This window comes from Marmota flaviventris, chromosome 9 (assembly GCF_047511675.1).
Source record: "Marmota flaviventris isolate mMarFla1 chromosome 9, mMarFla1.hap1, whole genome shotgun sequence".
In the NCBI taxonomy this organism is placed as follows: Eukaryota; Metazoa; Chordata; class Mammalia; order Rodentia; family Sciuridae; genus Marmota; species Marmota flaviventris.
The window spans coordinates 25,824,132-25,846,358 of record NC_092506.1 but is presented as its reverse complement, the minus strand read 5'-3'; the positions used below and the strand labels follow the sequence as shown (position 1 = coordinate 25,846,358).

The following is a 22,227-nucleotide window of genomic DNA, read 5'->3' as shown; positions in this document are numbered from 1 at the left end:
CTGAACAATAAATGCCATTGCTAAAACAAGGCTTGCTGTAGCCATCTGGATTCTACAATTCTTTTGCCCTTGGATTTCTTTCTCTCTTTTTTTTTTTTTTTGTGTGTGTGTGTGTAGTGGAGATAACTCTTTCAATTTATTCATCCCTAAAATGGAAATAATGTGGCCTACCTTATGGGGCATTGTGAGCACTGGCAGGAATGCATGTAGTTTTCTTCCAAATGGTGGAGATGATACTGTAATTGTGACATCCCCACCTTTGAACTCCTCTTGAGGGTGAGCTGTGCCTTCTCTACTGTCAGATTGCACAGCGTTATCTAGAAAGCATTCCAGGACATTTGATATCACTAGCATTTGAACTCATTATAACCTTGCCCGATTTAGAAATTGGTGTTCTAGCCACTGGTTACCTGTGGTCAATAATATCTGGCATCGCCATTAACAATGAGGTAAGCACATTAATGTGACACAGGGAATCAGGGTGACAATGATCAGAAAGTAAGGTTCAGAAGAGACTGAAGAGCCATTTCAATAAGAAGTTTCAGGGAGCAGGATTTTCAGTGCTAACATCAGGAAGATCCAGGCCAATGTCATCAAAATAACCATGCTAACTCTTGGAACATAACTTGATTTTGTTCACCTCTGTGTATTCAAAGCCTCAAACAGTGCTTGGCAATATTTAGGTTGCTCATTTCATATTCACTCTTTAACTGAATCCATGCTAGTATAAAAATAATCTAGTCATTTCTTTGTTTTTCTATTTCTTTCTTTCTGTTCTCTAGTATTCTTTCCTTGTTTTGCAGGGTGGGGGTGGGAGGTTGCTGTGGGGTTTATACAGGAAAACTACAGCTATAGATCTACATCTACAATCTATATGCATATATCTCTCTATATACACATACATATATGTATATATGCAGACACACATATACACATGCATGCATATGTGTACGTTCACCAAAACATATGTACACATGTGTATGTATGTATGTATGTGTATTATATATGTGAAGGTACACATATAAAAACATATATATACATATATGTTTTTAAGTAAGAAACAGGGTCTCACTATACTTCCCTGGGTTCCCTTGAACTCAAGGTCCTCCCTCCTGCCTCAGTTGGCTAAATAGCTAAAACTATAGGCACACTATAGGCAAGGCATTTCTTTCTATATATTTTGCTTATAACTTCAAAGCATTAATAATCCTACATACTGAAAAATACACTATGCAGGAAATATTTGATACTTGAATTTAAAACACACCTACCATTCTTTGAAGACTCGACAAATGAGAAAACAGATGAAAGCACTTTCTAAGCCATAAATGATACTCATTTTACTTTTGCATTTCTCTTGAATGCCTGATGGAATCCCACTAATTTTGGGAGACCAGAGTTTATTTCTGACGTTAATAGAATTCTGGATTGCTTTTTCTTTTACTTCTTAACATGAATGCTTGCTATGATTATTAAAATGGCTTTCAAATAATTGCAGATAAGTCTCAGGATTTATTATAAATTGAGTTGCGTAGGGGTTTAATCACAATGTCAAAAACCAAAGTAATATTTTTCAATAAATAATATTTTATCTCAGCATATACTTTTCATATGTACATGTACACTTGTCTTTCATAACAGTCTATCAATATATTTTTTTCACATATGTAATCTTTAGCTTTCTAAGCATTTTTCAATATTATGAAATTCTTTCTTTTTTTCTTTGAGGTAGAAGTTGTATTAATCTGAATAAAAATATCAGATCTTTCAAGTGGGAATAAAATTAGAATAGAAGAGAGGCAGCATTCCTACAATGGCCAGGAAAAATTTACTTGCCTACGAGAGTTGCCCCAGTTTTGTTTAGAGTTGAATTTCAAGTTGCATAATTAAATGTTGAGCAGTAGTAACAGATTCTGATTTTACAGTTGCCTTGGAAAACATGAAAACATGCTGAGAAATTAACACCACGGATAAAATGTCCTCCTACATATGGAAGTACAGAAGGACAGGTACTGACTGACAAAGAAAACCCCGATTGAGCACAGACACTTTGCCGTTAACTATTTGTAGAATGACTTGTATGCAAGATTCTCTGGCAATGTTTCAGGTGTGAATACGTAGCTACAATAGTATTTTTAAGGTCAGAATTACCTGAAGTTCATTCTCTAGCTCTCCGTTTATGCTGAGAAACATCGTTCAGCATGAGTTAGCCTGCTTGAGGGCTACTGGAAAGAGAAACTTTATTACTTCTCTCCTTCATTTTGTAAAACTTTATTTTTTTTTAAATAGAACTAGCCATGAGACTTGCAAGTCCACTTCAACATTTAACTTGGAGGCATTTTACAAATTTTATTAAGTTTTCATAATGATTCCATTAGTTTAAAAAAAAACCAAGATTTTCCTAGTATTACAAACTATTAGACTTAAAAATTTTATAGTAGCTAACATAAAAAGTAATACCATAAAATATAATTATTCTGTGTATATTTTTATATATTTAGTAAGATTGGGGTTTTATGTATTTCTCTTCAAGAACTGTATATTTTATAAAACTAGCAATTGTGCTTAAATAGCAATTGCTAAATTCCATTTTGCTTTTATCTCTTTTAATGTAGAACTAAGGACTGAAGTAAGAAGATTCACTGATTGTCACTCTGAAATCTTATTGACATATTGACACAATAAATGTTAGGGGTACCCATATTGAGTTTTCTCCATAATAAATACTAGGACTGAACTAGGTGAATGTGTCAGCAAGTTTTCAAGGTTGCAGGTCTTAAATCAGAATGTGTTACCACAGAGATGAGCACCTCTAAATATTATTGTATCTTCCCATTCATCAGGATATAAAACTTATGCTCACTATTTCTGGTAACCAGATAAAGGTAGAATTGATGTTATTTGAACAAGTCACCGTCAGTAACTCAGTGTCAAATATATAATCAAGTGAAGCATTAATAAATGTGAAAATTGAATTATTAGATGGAATATTGAAAGATAAGGCTTCATGGTCTGCAGGTTTTTAGGTTCTTGCTTTCTGCTTTTGTGCAGAGGATATATGGATATTCTCACTTACTGCACAGCACAAAATTCACAAAACAAAATTTTTTTTCCATTGACAGGTGTCTGATTAAAATAGCTTCATTTATTGTCTTTCAGAAAGATTTTGTGTCTCTTTATTTATCCTTTGGAAAAGCAAAATAAACAGTAGCTATACTTACTACTGCTAAACACTAGTTATAAAATGCAGCCATATAATTTTATATATTATTTGAATATATTTCTTAAATGATGCTGAAGTTGGAATCTTAGATGTTCTGTCAGCCGTATGTCAAGATACAACATGACATATGTTGTGAGACTGCTTCATTCAGAATCTAAATTTGGATCGTAATTGACAGTATGCTATATTAATTTTAGAAGTTTTTTTTTTTTTTTTCATAAAACCTGATGCATCTTGCTCTGTATCCTGATAGAGCATAGGAAGATAATAGTGTCACAGCTGTTTCCTACCGCAGACAGAGTTTTCAGGAATTCATGCTTCTTAGTGGAAGAAAATAAAGACTATCAGGTACCTGGATTTTTGGAAGGTGTGTTTTTAGACTTACTCTTATCAGAAGAAGCTGTTGTACAGAAATAAAATTCTAATCAAATACAATGATGCATATATAGTTTTGTGAACACATATCTTAAAGAGATTTGTCTCTGTGCAATCATATCTTATTTAAAAAATATAAATGGCTTCCTAGAAGAGTATGACATATAACACAGGCACTCATACATTGTGTCATTGGTGTTTTTCTTTTTGTCGATTCTGGGGATTGAACCCATGGCCTGTGTACTCCGCGCAAGTGCTATACCACCAAACTACATCCCAACCCTTGTTGGTGATATTTAATAATTACATTATTCAAACTAGTAAGTGAAGCACCAAATGAGCAATTGAACACATTATTTAAAATGTATATTCCTACAGAGTACTGTAGTTTTATGTACTTATCTAAATCATTTAGTTACCTAAATGTATTGACAATTATTCCAAAAGAATGAAAGATAGGATTTTTTTTTTCTACCTTGGTAAATATTTACCTTGGAAATGTTGGGTACTCTGGTGCTACCACTTAATTTTTTTTTTAATGTTTCAGTAAGTCCTATTTTAAACACAGTGTTTTATTTGTGTTTTTTTTTTTCAAGAGAAACAAACCTTCCATTGTTGAAGTTATTTTCTAGTACATCTATATTGATAATTTCATGGTACACCATTCCAAAAGAATACTCTAATTTTAAATTCTCTGTTTATAATGCCTAAAATGTAATCATCAAAACTAGCAATATTTTCTTCCTTAAAAAATTTGAACACTGTTTCACATTAAAATGATCTATTTTAATCTTTTAAAAGATGATATTCAACTCTAGAATATTTGGAATCTGAGGGAAATTTGCGAAACTATATTGGTGCCCGTCTGTGTAAGCTGTACCAAATCCTTCCATCACTTGGCCAATGCAAATGTACATGGACATGTTCAGAAAAGTTTAAGAGACCCCACTCATAGTCAGGTGTAAAGGGTAATATTTTCCAACAGAAAAAGATGTGAAGAATCTTCTTTTTAAACCATCTCTGATGTTTCCCTAAGCAATATGCATACCATTAATAGGACTCTCTCTCTCTCTCTCTCTCTCTCTCTCTCTCTCTCTCTCTCTCTCTCTCTCATACACACACACACACACACACACACACATTTGTGTTACCTTCATTTGGTTAATTGCAAATGGCATATTTCTGGTGCACATATTTCAGAATACTGCCACATAGCTGTCCTTACAAAGAATAAAATAGAGCAGTGGACAATGGACATGGGATTGTGCTTTCCTACATGAATATCTCACATATGTAAAGCAGCATGTTCTGGGATCCAAGTAAGTCCACAGTGTATTTCTAAGATATTTAGTCAGGAGCTACCATACCGAGGAGCAAATACAGACACGTGGTTAGTCAGAAAAGATCTAGAATTCACTTCAGTTTTCTCCTAATCATATTTACATAGCACTCCATCCTCCAGTCCCAAAACCTGCAATGAGGACCTTTGTCAGAGAGTTTCTAAATTTACTGTAAAAGTCAAATTTGCCTCATTTAAATCTTACATCAAGATATTATTATTCTCCAAAATGTGTTTGTTCAGACTATGATAATCTGCTGGTGGCCTGAATCAGATGCTATAGATTATAACCTATATTTTTAGTGCAAATTCTCCTTTTATTTTGTTTAACAGAATTTGTGTAGCTGCAAAGTTGCCCCTCTCAGCCAAGGGTAATCACTTACTGGGATTAAACTCACATACGAATTATGAACTAAAAAAAAAAAACTACTAATAATTAAACAGGTGAGTCAGTAAACAGAAAAAGGCAGGCAAAACCAAACGAGATCCCTTTACCTGTTAACTTACATCTCTCTTTTCTATACTTGCCCTTGATACCATTGTAGATATCTTCTGTGTGTGCGTGCGTGCATGTGTGTGTGATTTCTGCAGCTTAGAAATACTGTATTAAGAATTTTCAATACTAAATAAACCAATAAATGACAGCCAACGTGTTTTTCTTTTTTTCTTTCTTTCTTTTCTTGGATCTTCTCCACAGTTAAAGCAAATCTGAATTACATTTCTGACAAAGGGAGGGAGGAGATAAAAAAAAATGTCAGAGAATGAGTGATCGAAAAATAGAATCACGACATTTGTACGCTCCCATTCATTTGCTATCCCTTCCTCCATTTCTCTGACCTACTTTGCTGGTAATGATTGGTTTTTCACACCTGGAGACCACAAAACCCTGGCGTGAGATCCCGCCTGCAGAATTAAGTGTGAGTATCCAAGCTCTTCATCCATTAGGAGCTGAAGCTTTCTTCAGCTTTGTCGATCCTTGTTTCACCATCAGGGTGGCTAATTTCAAGGCCAGTGATGAGATTTTTTTATATAGTAATTTTGTTTCACATAGATGAGACAGAATCACACACATAATATATTAAAATATCAGGAGGGGACTGAGGTGTACAACCAGCAATTTCCCTTTCTTACTTGGAAGTTTGTATATGTTTTCTTATCACAAATTTCCCTAGTTCCTTAAAAAGCACCCTTAATAAATTATATTTGTATTAGTATTGCTATCTACTAGTATGTATTTGTCCTTCAGAGCAAATCTATATTCATACTTCATTGAAGCTAAGCAATCAGCTTATGGAAGAAGAAATTCAACCCTTTCAAAAGGATGGAATGAACCACATGAGGGTGTTTCTGTAATAGCATAACCTGATTTTCTGAATTTTCAGAGTCCTAATATATAGCTTTCTACCTAGCAGAAATTAGAGCTGACACCCAGCAATAAACTGAGATTTTTTTTTCTTGTCTTTCTATATAGATTGGGAATGAGTCAAGGACAGGAACCAAGTCTTATCATTTGTGTACCCACAATACCCAAATTATTATTTAGCACATAGTAGGTCTTTAATAATTATTGTCAAATTGAACTGAATTTGCTAACACTCAGAATCAAACAATTTGCTTTCAACAGCAGATAAGGTAGAATACTTCTACCTTTTTATGATCATATTTCCTCTGGTCAGTGGAATTTTATTTAGGAGACAATAAATAAATTATAGTGATACTTCCTTCCAAGAGGAATTGAATTTATATCACAAAATCAGTTTTTGAAATCTGAGCATTCTATAAAGGGTAATTCTAATCAGAAGGAAAAAAATACCACAACATCCTTGGATATTGATCTGAAGTTCAAGTTAACTACTGAAGCAGGATCCTGTAGAGATTGACACTGGGACTAAACAATACTCCAGTATTTTCTTTCTTAGAAAGTAGGAAATCTAGTTAACCTTCATGTTTCTCACATTTGAGCCATACTACAAATGAGTTGTGTCCAGGTTACAGAAAAACCAACAATATTTTATTTATAATCTTATTTTAAGCTTTTGAACTACAAATTCTGGTTCTAGAGTTGTTTAAAAGTCATGGGTTTTATAGATGCTCATATGTAAATTAATCTGTTGTTTGTTTACTTTGTTTTACTTTTCTTTTCCATAGAATGGTCCTCCTCATAAATACAGAACAGATTATTACATGAAAAATATAAGATCTTGCATTTCTTTCTTGTTCTTTTTTAAAAATCTATTTCTAATATTGCATTCCCCATTGGACTACTTCATAAGGGTATGAGGGAAAAAGAAAAAAAGAAAATAAAAGAGAGTGAGCGAGAGAGACAAAATAGACTGGATCTCACCACTAGAATTCACCATAAAAATCTCAAAGTGTAACAGAATTCTTACAAAATTTCCTAGACCAGTTCTTTAGGGAATTGAGATCTATGAAAAATATGGCAATCGGGGAAGGGAGGGACGAGATGTGGGAAAATAGTAAATAACTGCAGCAAAAACAGGTTCTGAGGAATACACATCATTTTGTCTGCTTTAGATCACAATAGAATTTTTAATAAATAAATTTCTTTTTTGTTTTTTTTTTGTAAAGACACTTTTTTGAAACAGTAGATTTAGCCCAGTCATTTGTGTCATTTTTAATAAACTGTCTCTTTTTTTTTTTTGATTGTTTGTTTTCTGTAACTCTGTAAATGTTTTAGATTTGAGTCTCTTGTACATTGTCTTTAGAGTTCATTCGGATCAATAACGGTTCATGCACTGAACTGTGTATTGAATTTATTGTGTTCACTGTTGTTGTGTGGTTGAAGGGAGATTTGTAAGAATTATAGTGGTTTAGGTGCTCATGCTCGATAGCAGGCATGGGCAGGTGGCTTTCCATGGGTGTGTCCCCTGTGATCTCATCATCCACATTAATGATTTCAACAGTCCTTGTCGGAGCATGATGGTTTTGCCTATGGTGCTGCTTTCTCATCTTGTAGAAGATGACCAGCATCACTGCCGCCATGAGTGTGATGGCCACGAAACACCCAATGATGATTTTGGTAGTCTTCATGACCTCATCGATTCCTGGGATCCCACTGTTGATATCAGTCACTGGGATGGTGAATGTTTTTTCTGTTGACCTTGTGCTCTGTGGCATGAGAGAGGTGGTCACATTAGTGGTCTCCCAATCAATCACTGGAGTGGGGCCCACATTGTTGTCTGTGGTCCGTGCCTCATCCTGAGAAGGTTCCATTGTCTCTACTGTGACAGTTGAAAAGTAAGAGAAGGGAGTAGTGGTTGCTGCAGTAACATTCAGGGTGGCTGAAGCAGTAGTGTTCCCAACAGAATTACTCACCATACACGTATACATGCCTGTATCTTGAACGGTTACATTCGTGAAATTTAATGTACCGTCACTGAGCACAGCTATCCGTACTTTGTACGCCCCGTGTGTCATGACTGTTCCATTTGGAGTAATCCAAGACACGGACGTCAGGGACGTGGAGGCCCGACACTTTAGCTCAGCTGCCATGCCTTCAGTGACATTGAGGTCTGCAGGGGGCTCCACAATCACAGGAGCATAGCATGTGAAATAATTCTGGTCGAGCTCCCCAATGTACCTCCCTTTCAGATTGGGAGGAGTATTACACCGGGCGCAGCAAGCTGTGTTGGAGGGGGCCATGTCTTTTATCCACCAGCTGAGCCACAGTATGTCACAGTTACAGTTCCAAGGGTTGTGATGTAAGTGTATCCTCTCTAGATGATGCAAGGGTGTAAAGAGGTCATGAGGCAGTAATGTGAGATTGTTGTGGGCCAGGTTGATCTCCACTAGGGACTGAAGGTTATCAAAGGCATTCCGTTCAATCACTTGAATCTGGGACTGTATCATCCACAGTTTTTGAAGGTGCATCAATCCCTGGAAAGAGCCAGGCCTGATTGCGGACAAGTGATTCCCAGAAAGATCTAGCTCATCCAGTTTTATGAGCGGTGTGAGGTTAGGGATTTCCCGGAGGTTGCACATGGCCAGGTTCAAATACCTCAAGTTGGACAGACCTTCAAAGGCACCTTCTGAGATATATGAAAGCCTTTTCAATTCCCCTAAGTCTAGTCGCCGCAAGGAAGGGATTCTGTTAAAAGCATAAGAAGGGATGCTTTCAATGGGGTTGTTTCGCAACCAGAGCTCCTTCAGTTTAGACAAATATACAAAAGCTCCATTCGGGATGGTAGTAAGACGATTGTCAAAGAGTTCCAGAGTGTTGAGGTTCGCCAGACCATTGAAGGCCCCAATTTCAATGGTTCTAATATGGTTCCTACTCAATTGGAGGATTTCCAAGTGCCTCAAGTGCTTGAAGCTGTTCACTTTGATGATCTGGATTTGGTTCTCATGAAGGTTCAGCAGCCGCGTGTTGGTGGAGATGCCATCTGGAACCTCACGCAGGTTTTTACGAACACAAATCACCTTGCTGAACTGGTTGCTGCAGGAGCACACGGAAGGGCAGGTTTGAGCCCGCACCAGACCAGCCACCACAAGAAGTTGAAGAGCCAGCAGCACCACAAGCAGGGGGTCAAATAGGGCCCTGTTAAACCTAGGACCTATCATTATCTGCTGTGGATGTAAGGTCATCTTGTTCAACATTCATAATTTATCTGGTGTTGGTCCGTCTGGAGTTCAAACAATCTGAAAAAGAAGGAAAAAAGGGGTATTAGAGCTTCAGTAGGTGAGTTTCTGGAGAATGTTAGTGATACAGTATATCAGCTGATACCATTATTTGCCATATTGAAAGAGACAACAAATCTAATGTCCCTTATTGAGCTTTGTGGCCCATTATTCACGGGAAATATCTCTGCCTTCCAAATTAACAACCGTCCATAGCCGGCATTCTATCAGAAGTACAATCACAGAGAAATGGACCAATGATGGGAAGAGCCCTAATACAGTGCTCATCAACTGAGTGTGACCTAAGCTCATAAAAAAAGATGTGTTGAATTTTACAGTTAGTTTCAGTGTCCATGACAGATTGGAAAAAAATAGGATTTGGGGGTTATACCCTGCCAAAAATTAGTAAAGACTGATTTTTCATGGGAAGTCATTGTATATGCCAGGCACCATGGGCTATAGAATTAAAAAATAACTTTATCCAGTAGTGGCTACATAATTCATGGGCCCCAGTGTAAAATTAGAATGTGGGTGTGTTGTTTAAAACTTATAAAGAATTTAGAATCAGTGATAGCAGACCATTAACCCAAATAGGCCCTTCTAAACATGGGTTACCTTGTATTGGGGGATAATATCAGTTGTAGGTACTGGCATCTTAATTTAAGGTACCTTTGAAGATGTACTGAAATAGTGACGTGTATACATGTACATAAATTTCGTGAGATTTTCACATCCATAACTCATTATTATATAGGTAACTACTACCTCTAGGCAAACAAATCACATATTAAATCATTTCTAAAGCGGTATAATTTTTATTTTCAGGAAAAATTTTGTATAACAGGACTATTGTGCCTTATGTCTCTACTCTTACTGATTTGTAGATACAGCAACTCACTTTATTTCTTTTTGCTAGCAAAAGGAAGACTTCTAAAACAATATGTGTTTTCTAGTATAGTCCTCACCCAACTAGATTATCATGGACTGGGTAGTTTGTTTCCCCCCTAATTTCTCATCTCAATATGCATTGTTTCTTCTATAAATCTTTTAGAAAGAAAAAAGAGAGGGAGAGCTCACCACATTCTAGCAAAAATGCAATAATTTAGAACCTACTTTGTATCACCTTGGGCAAGTTACTAGTCCTTTCTCTTCTTCAATCTCCTCTTCTAATTTGCAAAAATAGAATGACAATTATACAGCCCTTAAGTGTATGAGAATAATAAAATGAGTTGATGCACATAAGGAACTTAGAGTAACACCTCCCACATTGTCGGAACTCAATAAATGTTAGTTGTTGTTATCATCATCATCATATTTATCATATCAAATAGTTTGCTAAGGACGGGTCATGTAAAGATAAAGAATATAACCCTAACCCCCAAAGGGCTTTTAGTTCAAAGGGTGAGGCAGACGGGCAAACATATAATATACAGTATTATGTGTTTCTTTCTATGCAACAAGCCACATTGGCACAAGGGCACTAATGTCAGAGTAAATTAACCCAAACTGAGAAATCAGTGTGTTTTAAAGAGGAAATTCAGCTACTCTTGGTTTTTCGGAGGCTGGGAAGAAAGTAAAGATGGGTATTTTAATCAGAAAAATCAACCTGAGTCAAGACAGAGACACATAACAAATGCTAGTATATCCAGGGAATAGGAAACATGTCCTCCTCAATAGAACAGAAGGATTGGAAAAGAGAGTGATAAAGGAAATGGAGATGAGATTGGGTCTAGATGTTGAGAGCTGGTCCCTTCAAACTTAAGAGTCCCCATTTCATCCTGCAGGCATTTGTTTCTAGAAAAGAAGGCAGCTCTCAGCTTTGTTCTGAAGAATAATAATGTTGGATTAATATGGGAGAGAGTAACTCTTTGGAAGGAACTACCAGCAAGAATTACTAGGAAGATCTCCCAGTTGTTTAAAGTAAGCCTTGGAAAGAAGCCAAGGACAGAAAAAGGTCCTGATCCATGGTCATCACTTCCATGTCCTCCCCTGGACATGAAGGGCTTTAGAAAAAAGGGCTATCTCCTCTTTAGGACCTAATCTTTCTCTTCTGGTGAGATTCACAATGTAAATGAACAGTTGTGAATAGCTACATTTCCATAACTTACACAAGATGCAGAAGTGGCTCTTTCCAATAATAGGAGATGTCCTCCACAGGAAAAGCAGCTGTCGTTAGCAATCCTTAAGCATATATTCAGAAAACTCCTCAAAGGGACTTTGGTTTCTGTTTTGTTTTCTTTTATTTATTTTTTTGTTTGTTTTGTTGTTTATTTTTTTTTAATTTTGTTTTGTTTGTGTTGCTTTTTTTGGTACTGGGGATTAAACCCAGAAGTGCTTTACCATTGAGCCACATCCCTAGCCCTTTATACTTCTATTTTTGATTTTAAGACAGCGTCTTTCTAAGTTGCTTAGGGCCTCACTAAGTTGCTGAGGCTGATCTCAAACTTGGGATCCTTCTGCCTTACCTTCTTGAGCAGCTGAGGTTGCAGACATGTACTACCACACCCAACTGGGACCTTGATCATAGAAGGTGATATTTAAAGTTCAACATTGTTTTCTGGCTTTAAATGCTTATTTTGGTCTCCTTCCCTATTGCAGCAAAGAAACTTGACTAATAGGTTCTGAGTTCCTCTTTCTTTCCCTGGCCTTTTATAACTGACCACCCACTTTGCTTCCTTTTTCAGGGCTGCTGCATTTCTAGATTGACTTTTCACACTATCTTATGCTGTGATTATGTGAACCACGTAAAGACAGGCCACATCTGATGGTTTCCTCTTAGTCTACTGCCAACACTGTGTCTGGCTCTAAATAAAATGAGGTTACAAATGTGTAGAATGGTTAATATCGTATTGCAGCTCTTTCTGTACATATAGTGATATGTTCTAATATAGTAATCGTGTCTTTTAATTTTCTGCACTTGCTAATGTTTAGATATCTGGAACTTTGCTGAGCATGGAACAATGGGCTGTATCATCCCTACCCAATTTCTAGAAATAAGAAAGGACTTGTCTATAAGCATGACTTTCCTATGCAAACCAACCAACCCAGAGCCAAAATCCTGGTCCCCTCCTTTATTGGGTTTTCAAAGAACCCTTGTATTTGACCAGTATCTCACTGTCTTAATCACCTCAGGACCAGCTACCAGGAAACAGGGGCAGCCCCTCTGTCCCAGAGGCTTTCAAAATTACCCAACCTACCCAATCATAATCTGCTTATCCTGTCTTGCCTTAAAAACCACATTGAAGATTCTTGTCCACATTTTCCCCTCATTTCTTCTACCTCCTGATGGACCTTGGTGGTTTCCAGCATGGCCTCTGCATGCTATGGTGTGCTCTCTCTTCTTGAAAATTATAAGCAAGAGCTCTCTTCTCATCAGCACTCATCTCCTGACCTGCTAGCCTCTCCATATGTGAATATCAAAAAACATCCATTTCAAACAACCATGAAATAACAGGGCCAAGGCACCATATTAACCCAGTCAATGGGTTTTATAGTTCTACTCCATTGTATAGTTCTACCCCTTTATGTTGTGCCAACAATGTGGTTGGTAGGCTCTATGTCTTGAATTAAATTTGAGTTTTCTTTTATTGGAAATTAAAACATGACCTTAAAAAAATCATTTTGGGCTTCCATTTCCAGTCGAAAACTGTCTACATTTCCAGTGAGGATGGTCCTAGGCAAGTTCTCACTTGTGAGATTTAGTATAGTTTTGCATATGTCACCCCCAACCCTCGCCCCCAACACACACCTCTTGGGGTTACTGGGAATGATTTTTTTTCCCATGTAAGGTCCCTGATACAAAAACCAATTAATATTTTTGAGTTGAAGTCTTAAGTTTTTTCTCCTCCCTTTTTTTTTTCAATCAGCCCCCATGTCATGATCTTCCTCAGAATCCTAGTTTCTGACAATACAAGTGGAAATAACTGGTTGAATGGAAATAGCACAGGAGGGAAGATGCTAATTCCTTACTTGGCTCTTGCTACCTTTTCCTTTGTTACAATAAAGACAGCCAGGTCTGATGGACAAGAGAGAAGGCTGTGATATGAGACTTTCTGTGTTCCTAGATCTGTATGAACCTCACTGAGATGGAATTGGGAAAGTTATTTTAAGTCTCTATACTTCACTCTTCCCGTCATGAAAGGGCCATAACTGAATCCACTCAAAAGCCTTTCATTAAGAAAGTTATTGCTTTGTAATAAGCAACATGCTATAAATATTTATTACATGTTAAAAATAAGGTGATAGGGTCCTCAGATCCCTCTTCTTCTGTAAAATAGAAGCAATAGCATCATCTCTTATTCAACATTGTATTAAGGAATAACTGCTGTGATCAGGAATACGCTGTCATTAAAACACAGGCAAATGTGACATTATTATTACTCCTTTTTCCCAGGACTTAGTTTTATTTTCTGCTTCCTGCCTGTTTCAAGGTCTCTGTGCCATTGCAATTAATGAGATTTCCTATAAATCAGTCATAAGTAATGATTTATGAATTACAGCCGGTTCAAAGCCAATTTATAACTTACAGCAACTAACACTTGGTACATTGCACTGAATCAAATAAACTACTATCAACAAAAGGTTTTCTACTTTAAAATCTAAATTATGTTACTTTACATCAAAAGCCATGCTTCAACCTCTCTTTCATAAGATGTTTTTATCACATCAAAAGGAAATCAATTTAAAGGTATGCACTATCCATTATGATGCCATCTAACAGCATTTACTTACAAATAGATTTGTGTGGGTTTTGAATTAAACCATGATACTTTTAGCCCTGTCCCAGAGGAGATCTTGACTCTGTCAATAGACCTTTCTTCCTTCCCTGTCCATGCTTCAGTGCACTGATAGCCTAGCGAGAGGCGTGGAGAGAACTGCATGAGGAAGTTAGCTAATGGAGATGCTTTATTTAGCTCAGGATTGTTGCTGACTTGGCATAGGCTGTGTATAGACATTAGAATTAGTTTCAAAGAGAGGTGAGATCAAACAAATTCAGCTAATCCCAACCACCTCCTTCCCCACACTCCCACAGAGCCTTAGCGCTCCTCCCTAAACCTAGAACAGCAAAACCACTCACCCCCATTCCCAGTCCTCCCTGAAAATGGAGCGCCAGAACTACTGGCCGCAAACTCAGTCTTGACTCTGAAGCTTCAACCCACACCTGGCCCTGGCCATCCACATTCAACATGGCTTTGCTATTCCACCAACTCGATTAAGCATCTCTTTCCTACTCTGGGGCTCTCAGGCCTAAGCAAAGGATTGCATTGATCCTTAGGGGAATTAACCCAGAGATCCATCAAGACTTTCTTAGAAAGGTTCCACCAGGTTCTGTGCTATGGGTTTCATGGAATCTCTCACCTCACCTTTCTGTTTTCACCAATACTAGATTGTTGCATCTTCATCTTAGGTGGTCCTAATCAAGTTCCTACAGTGAAAACTCTTCCAAAAATCAAATTTCTTTTTCAAATAAATTATCACCACACCTTCCCCACTGCCCTCACAGACACTGCCCTACACTGGCGAGGCACTGTCTTCTCTCATCAGAGTAAGCAATAAACTCATCAGTCTTTAACATTGGTTGTATAGGTGATATTGTAGAAATCAGTTTTTCACAATTCATTAAAATGGTTTGAACGTCAAACAAAATACCCGCTGCATCTGTTGCCTGTGTAACATCCTAACCCTTTTCCTTTTTTTGGAAAAAAAAATTATTCAGGAAATCTCAAGTCCCTAAAAAGTACTTTAGGCTATGCAGACTTGAGGTCCCTTGTTGCGACCCAGCACCGATTATGCTATGGTAGCAACCATACACAAAATATTTATAAATAGGCATAGCTGTGCTCCAGTTAAGCTATTCATGGGCACAGAAATTTGAATTTCATGTCACATCTTTCAAAATATTATTCTCCTTTTTCCCCCAACCAGCTTGTAGGGCATATAAAAACAGGTGACAGGCCAACTTGCAGACTGTCATTTTCCTGGGCTCTTGTCAAAGCAAACATTGTTAGTACCACTCATGTTGTCAGAGACTACTTAATTCTGGACATGTGACACAGTTTGGCCAATGAAACATAAAAACTCAACAGAGGGAATTCTGATAATTTTTTTTTTTTTTTGCTTTCTCCTAAATATGAAATGGGGGGGAAGTACTTCTTTATTCTGTTTCTGGGTACTGCTGACAGTCTTAGACATCTAGAGTTGCTGCAGCCATCTTGTGACCAAGAGGGAAACCAGCCTGAAGATAAAGCTGATGTGCCAAAGAAGGAAAAATAGAAAAATGGAAAGAATTTATATCCTTCAAATTTGTCATATGCAGTTTAATTAATGAATCTTGTAACTGTTCTTGCTCTAGATTTTCTTATTATGTAAAATTATCAAGTTCTTCAGTATAAAAAGGTTTATTTTTTCTTCTTCATGTATAGCTGGATTTATTTGGATATATTCATACATTCACATTCTTACCCCCCCATCCTTCTCTCTCTCTCCATTCCTTAGTGGAATATATAAAATTAAAAAAGGACAAATAAGAAAGTGGAAAACAATTCTGATTTCTTATACCATTTTAAGTCTTAGATCTTTCAAAGAAAGCAAATAAGTTAAGGCAACATGATTTTCTTAGAAGAAAGTTGCTGAGGCTTATTTCCATAATGCTAAGAAGGCATTCTAGGGCTGGGGATTTAGATCAGTAGCAGAGCACCTGCATATTGTGTGAATCTCTGGGTCCCATCATATTTAACTACAAAATAATAAGGAATTCATTCTACTGCACAATTATTTCCTTCAATACCCCCTTGGCTTTTATAGAATGACAAAAAAGAAATAAAGAATAAATTAAATAACAGCATTACCAAAGGTAATTCACTTTGTCAAATCAACTTTTTTCATTGTTTCACATTTTAAGTCTACTCTTGCAAATCTATTGAGAATTCTCTACCCCTCTCATGCAAGGGTAAGTTGTTCTGCAGTTTTCCAGGGAAAAAAATTGTATAATGCTCAGAACTGACCCCTCTAGGCCAATGTAATGAAAAGGCAACCACATTCAAATGGCTAGCTGTAACACAAGGTCTCCCATGTCAGGTCAATAGGCTGCAGCAGGCCAAACACACAGACTTTGCAATGGCCCTAAAATAGTTTGGATTTTAGGAGTTGACATTTGAAGAACAAAATTTGGCTTTGCCTTTGAGTTTTTTTAGAAGATTTATCTAATAATAGATGAATAAATGTTTAGTGTGTAGAAATGACTACATTAAATGTCATTAAATGAGAAGAAACAATAGCTAGAGAGAACTATGCATTTAAAAAAATGAAGACAAAGAAAAAAGAATCCATGTGATTTCACACAATATGGTGCTATCCTCTGGAGAGTATAATAAGAATCATAAAGGAGCTAAATTGGCCATGCCTTCTGGAACTTTCTAATCTTGTTAAAGCTGTAATGCAAACTAGAGATCCATGTATAAAATAAAATAATGTATATACATGCATCTAGGCTTTAATGCAATTCTGTGTGAGCAATATTTAAGTGACATAACTCATTGTCATAAATCAATGAAGGCATACCTCATCTTAAAGTTGTCAAAAGAGGATTTGGGATTTTATGTGGGTTTTAAGGGAGCACAGAATTGCACTGAAGCAGGGTGGTGGTGGAGGAGGTAAGAAATTACTCATAAAAGCAGAGGAGGAGCACAAAATAAGAAAACTGACTTAATGAAAGTAAAGGACTTACACACTGCAGGATTTAAATAGTTCAATTGGCCCAACTGAGGGCCACAGCATGCCTGGCAGAAGAGCTGGGATTTGCTTCAATAAAGACACTTAGGAAGAAACTTGAGGTCCTTAAGTAGGGAATGGAATTATAAGAGCTTTGTTGTAAAGTTTCTACCTTTGCACATGAAAGAAATTGGAAAAAGAAGAAAGGTTGTTGAAAAAGTAGGTGATTTCAAAAATCAACATCACCAGTGATATTTTTAAAACTGAAGGGAACTGATCTTCAGGGTGATTATCTGACTGCTGACACATGTACAGGTTCAAGTTAATCCATCTCAATTAAAATCCTGTAGAGCATAAAACACAAACAAAGGCAAAATTTGCTTCTGTGTATGGTCATGTTCAAAGAGTATTAACATGAGCAAAGGGAGTCTAGTATCATTTTGGAAACTGATCCTCAAACTGGGAAAGAGGTATGTCTGACCTATAGTGTTTCTCATATCTGTCTATGATATAGATGGCACATACATGAAGGAAACATAAACATGCATCAGGTTCTGGTTTTCTAACTTGGAGTAATACTGAAGCATAGATAGAATGTTCAATCTATATCTGTCACATTAAAGGAAATAAAAACCAGATTTAGAGTAAAATGACTTTTAGAGGATTGGCTTAGTATTCCTAACTATTCAATCCTTGTCCTTCTCTGAGCCACATCTTCTCAATTGGGAGTGATGTTAACACTTCATAAACAGACACTGTGAAGACTGTACGAATCAAATGGCATAGTTTATACCAAAATCGAGTCCCCTAACCTGCTCCGGCATCTCCACACACCCAGTAAGAGAAGGCAAAAATGTAAACTCTTTACTGACTTTTCTTGTGCTGAATTCGCATCCAGTATTAACTATTCTTTGACTTTATTTGTAAGATATAAGACAGACCCTTCAATTTTTCCTCATTGTTCTTTTCATAGTCAAGTCACCTTTTTTTCTTACTTGGACCACTGAAATATCTTCGTTATTGTATCGTCTACTTTCACAATTGCCTTGGCATAATTAATTATTCATAAAATATTTAGCAAGAATTTTAAAATATAAATATGTCGCCAGATGTGGTAGCACATTCCTGTAATTTCAGCTACTCGGGATGCTGACGCATGAGGATTGCACGTTCCAGATCTGCTAAACAGCTCAGCACTATCCTATATACACATACACAGACTCATATATATATATATATATATATATATATATATATATATATATATGTGTGTGTGTGTGTGTGTGTGTGTGTGTATACACACACACGCATATATATATATATATATATAACATATACATATATGTATATATATATATAACATATACATATATGTATATATATCTATATTTCCCATCTCTTTCTTCAGTTGAAACCCATATTAGCTCCACAACTTTTTATAACACAATGCCAACTGCATTGGTCTCCAATACGTGATCTGACCCCTGTTCAACTCTCCAACCTTTTCTCTTAACTTCTCCAACTTTTCTTCAACACTATTGACCTTCCTTCCTTCTTCAAATGCTCCAAGATTGTATCCCATTAGACCTTGGTAGTAGCATTCCCTCTGCCTCTGTAGGTATCCTTTGACTTTTTGTGTGGGTGGTTTTCTTTATTACTTAGAATTCCCTTTAAATTTTACCCTCCTAGAAAGTTCTTTCTGATCCTCTGGGACTGAAGCAGTTCTTCTCTCATATTTAATAAATTACCATATTTCATTTTCATCACAGTATTTACTCTATTTGCTATTTCTCTCATATGTTCAGGTATTTATTTTCCTACTGCCTGTCACATCTCAGTGGAACGTTAATTTCCATGCAGTAGAGATTTATCTACTTTATAGTCTGTGGTATTTTCTTGAAAAAAAGTACTCATGAAATATATGGTCACTGGGAATGCATGAATGAATGAGTTTTCAAGCAGATGGAAGCAGGTTGCACACACTTAAGGCTGTACAGATCAATTACAAAGTGGAGCCTCATTCAAAAAGTAAGAATTTCATCAATTTCTGTAATGATATCTGCCTGGTTTGTAGTTAGTTGCATAGAAGTATTTCCCACCATGAAAAGCCGGAAAGAACAAAGAAATTTACAGAGCATTTCACCATCTCTTTGCTCTTTTTGCACGTGTTTTGCGGGAGGTAGAGGAGGTTTCCCTGTTTTTTTCCTTTATGTCTATGTCTATTATTATCAGGAGCAACCCTGTTTTATGTTTGACCAAACAATGCCCCCTGCTGCATGTGCCTAAAATAACATGATTGCCTTGAAAGTTCCCTCATAGAGGATGCATAGTTGTTTTCTTGATTTGTTTATTCACATGATACCTCCCTGGATTTCAGAACTGAGGAAATGAACTTCCACTACATTAGATCTGACCGCTCTTCCAGCAGAGAACAAGCATCCCTGTAGAAAACAAGTCAAATCTTCCGTATATCCCCTTTAAAATGGAAGACCTTCTTGGTCTTCACATGTCTGCCCCAGGGACAAATTTGAAACATTTAATTAAAAATCCATGGGTTAAAAAGATCTCCTAATACTACTATCAATATTCAAAGCACAAAGATGGAACTGGCAAAGGACACGGTGGCAGCTCCAATCTTGTTTTAGCACCAAAAAGTCAAATCTACTTCATGCTAAAAAATCAGACCGAGAAATGCAGTTAACACTTGGCAGGTCTAAAAATAAAATTAATTTTTTTTTCCTTGCTTGTTTACCTTCTCATGATGCAGGAGAGATAAATGTACATGGCATGAGGTTTCTGGCTGTTTATGAGTCCTTTTGATCATCTTCACTTTTTGAAGTTGATTATTTATGAAAATATGAAATATAGATGACTAACTTGTATCTCAAATTATATGGTGGGATTTGTGGTGTTCAGGAGAATGTTTGTATTTTTATGACAGCTATTTGCTTGAGCAAAATGCATAACCAAAGAAAAGAACCTTGAAACCTCCAGCTCAAAATATTCCTTGATATTTCACTCTTTAGATTACAAAATCAGAATGCTCCGATTATCAGAAATGTGCCTCACTGGAACAATGCCTGCCTTCACCGCTTTACTAATATCCTATGTCTGAGCCTAAACAATGCATAAAAACTTATTTTCCCATTCTTTATTCCCCCCCTCCCTCAGGTTCAGGTGTCACCAGATAATTAATGCATGCCATTCCTTATCTGTAAAATTGGTCTTTATTTTAAAATATACTTTTCCCATGTAATATTTTCAAAGCAACACTTTACAGGATTGGTATAGCAACACACAGGCACCTAGACCATCACAGTTCCAAAAAAGTAATTCACCAGTGCCACTAGGACAAAGCTCAAGTCTCTTACTGCCTCTACCCACTAGATGCCAGCAGCTTCCCCGGTTGTGCAAAGCCATAGTGCCTCTGAATATTGCCAAATGTCTGGGGTTGGGGGCGGGGTGAGTGTGTGCAAAACTGTACCCTGAAAAACCAGTGCTTTAGTGTGAAATGAAAGGCACTTCAGGATCCTGTACCTGACTGTTCCCATTCTCATCTCCTATGACTATCCCTAACAGTCTAAAAATATTTCCTCACTCTAAAAATATGTCCCCTCCCCCTGGCCCTGCATCTTTCCCTCATCAGGGACTTCCTCCTTTCTTTGGCCTGGAATACCACACTCTGATTTTTCCACCAAAATTAAACCCAACCAGAGTCAATTTGATAATGACTATCTCTATTAGACTTTCATCCTTTTTATCAATCCATCTTCCCCCTAATTGTCTATAAGGCCAAGATTACAGCACTTACCAAATCCATTGGTAAATTGGTGAATGTAGATGAGAAGATGATCAAACTAATCTTGTTCATAAGCTTTTGAAGACTGAAACTGGATGATGCCTAGATATTCAGTAAACATTTGCTGAATTGAATTACCGAATGCATCCCCATATTTCAATTCGTAGTCAGGAGCAAGTTGATAGGGTAATTTTATAATAATAGAGAGACTATGAAGGTCTACTGATGAGACTTATGTAAGCCAAAAAGATGTAAGTGGTATACATCTTGTTATAAATTGTAAAGGGAGGCTCAATAATCACTCCTTACCACCACTCTCAACAGACAAACAACAGACAAACAAAAAAGCTTCTCAAGGTGATTGAAAACAATGGTTTAGGGTAAAAAGTTATCTTTACCAACAGTAAACAATATTCTAACTACACTATCCAGAGAGCCCAGTATATCATGTAAACTCAACATATGTGTATTAAATGAAAGAATTTATAACTGACTTCATGAAAGGGTTGATTGTTGTAGATTACCAGCTACTTACACAGCTAAGCTGATGTATATTGTATATAGAGTTTTTAAACCTCAGATATATAATTTTGTGTAACTCTGGCCTGTCAAACTGCCTAGGGTTGGCATACCTTAATTTTTGTACTGTATTATTATGTGGATACATGAGTTGATATAGAGAGAAGGATTTAGAATGATGTTTAGTACATAATCAGTATTGTATACATTTTTGTTCTTGTTTAGTTCAATATTTAGTTCTTGTTACAATGAAGTCCTTATATGAAGAATGATCCATAGCTTGACTATTATCTAATGTTAAATCAATATGAATCATACGATTAAGTTCTCTTAGCTTAATTTCTTATCAAAAACATTATTTAATTATTATTAGCTTTTCCATGAAATTGTATAGCACAATCCATAAATTCCTACAACATTTACTATGGGTTTCACCCCATTTGTGAACCTTTGACATTACATACAATTTTCTGTTCACTTGTGATTGTATATTTTAAATAAAGTTTAGTCATCAATTTTATCATCACATCCTCATGGAGAATTACACTAAACAAAGATTGTGAACAAATTATTTAAGACAAATTCCCATTGTGAAAGGTTTGGGATTCAGTCTACTCTGGTGCC

General features: G+C 36.5%; 1 protein-coding gene across 1 annotated transcript in view; it reads right to left on the bottom strand.

Annotated features, from left to right (window-relative positions):
• Positions 1-7,518: 7,518 nt before the first annotated feature.
• Positions 7,519-22,227, bottom strand: part of Lrrc4c (leucine rich repeat containing 4C) — a 64,168-nt gene continuing 49,459 nt past the window's right edge. Inside the window, exon 3 of the mRNA XM_071617103.1 lies at positions 7,519-9,596. Coding sequence (XP_071473204.1) covers positions 7,632-9,554 — 1,923 coding nt within the window. The 5' untranslated portion in view covers positions 9,555-9,596 and the 3' untranslated portion in view covers positions 7,519-7,631. The remainder of the gene's footprint in view (positions 9,597-22,227) is intronic.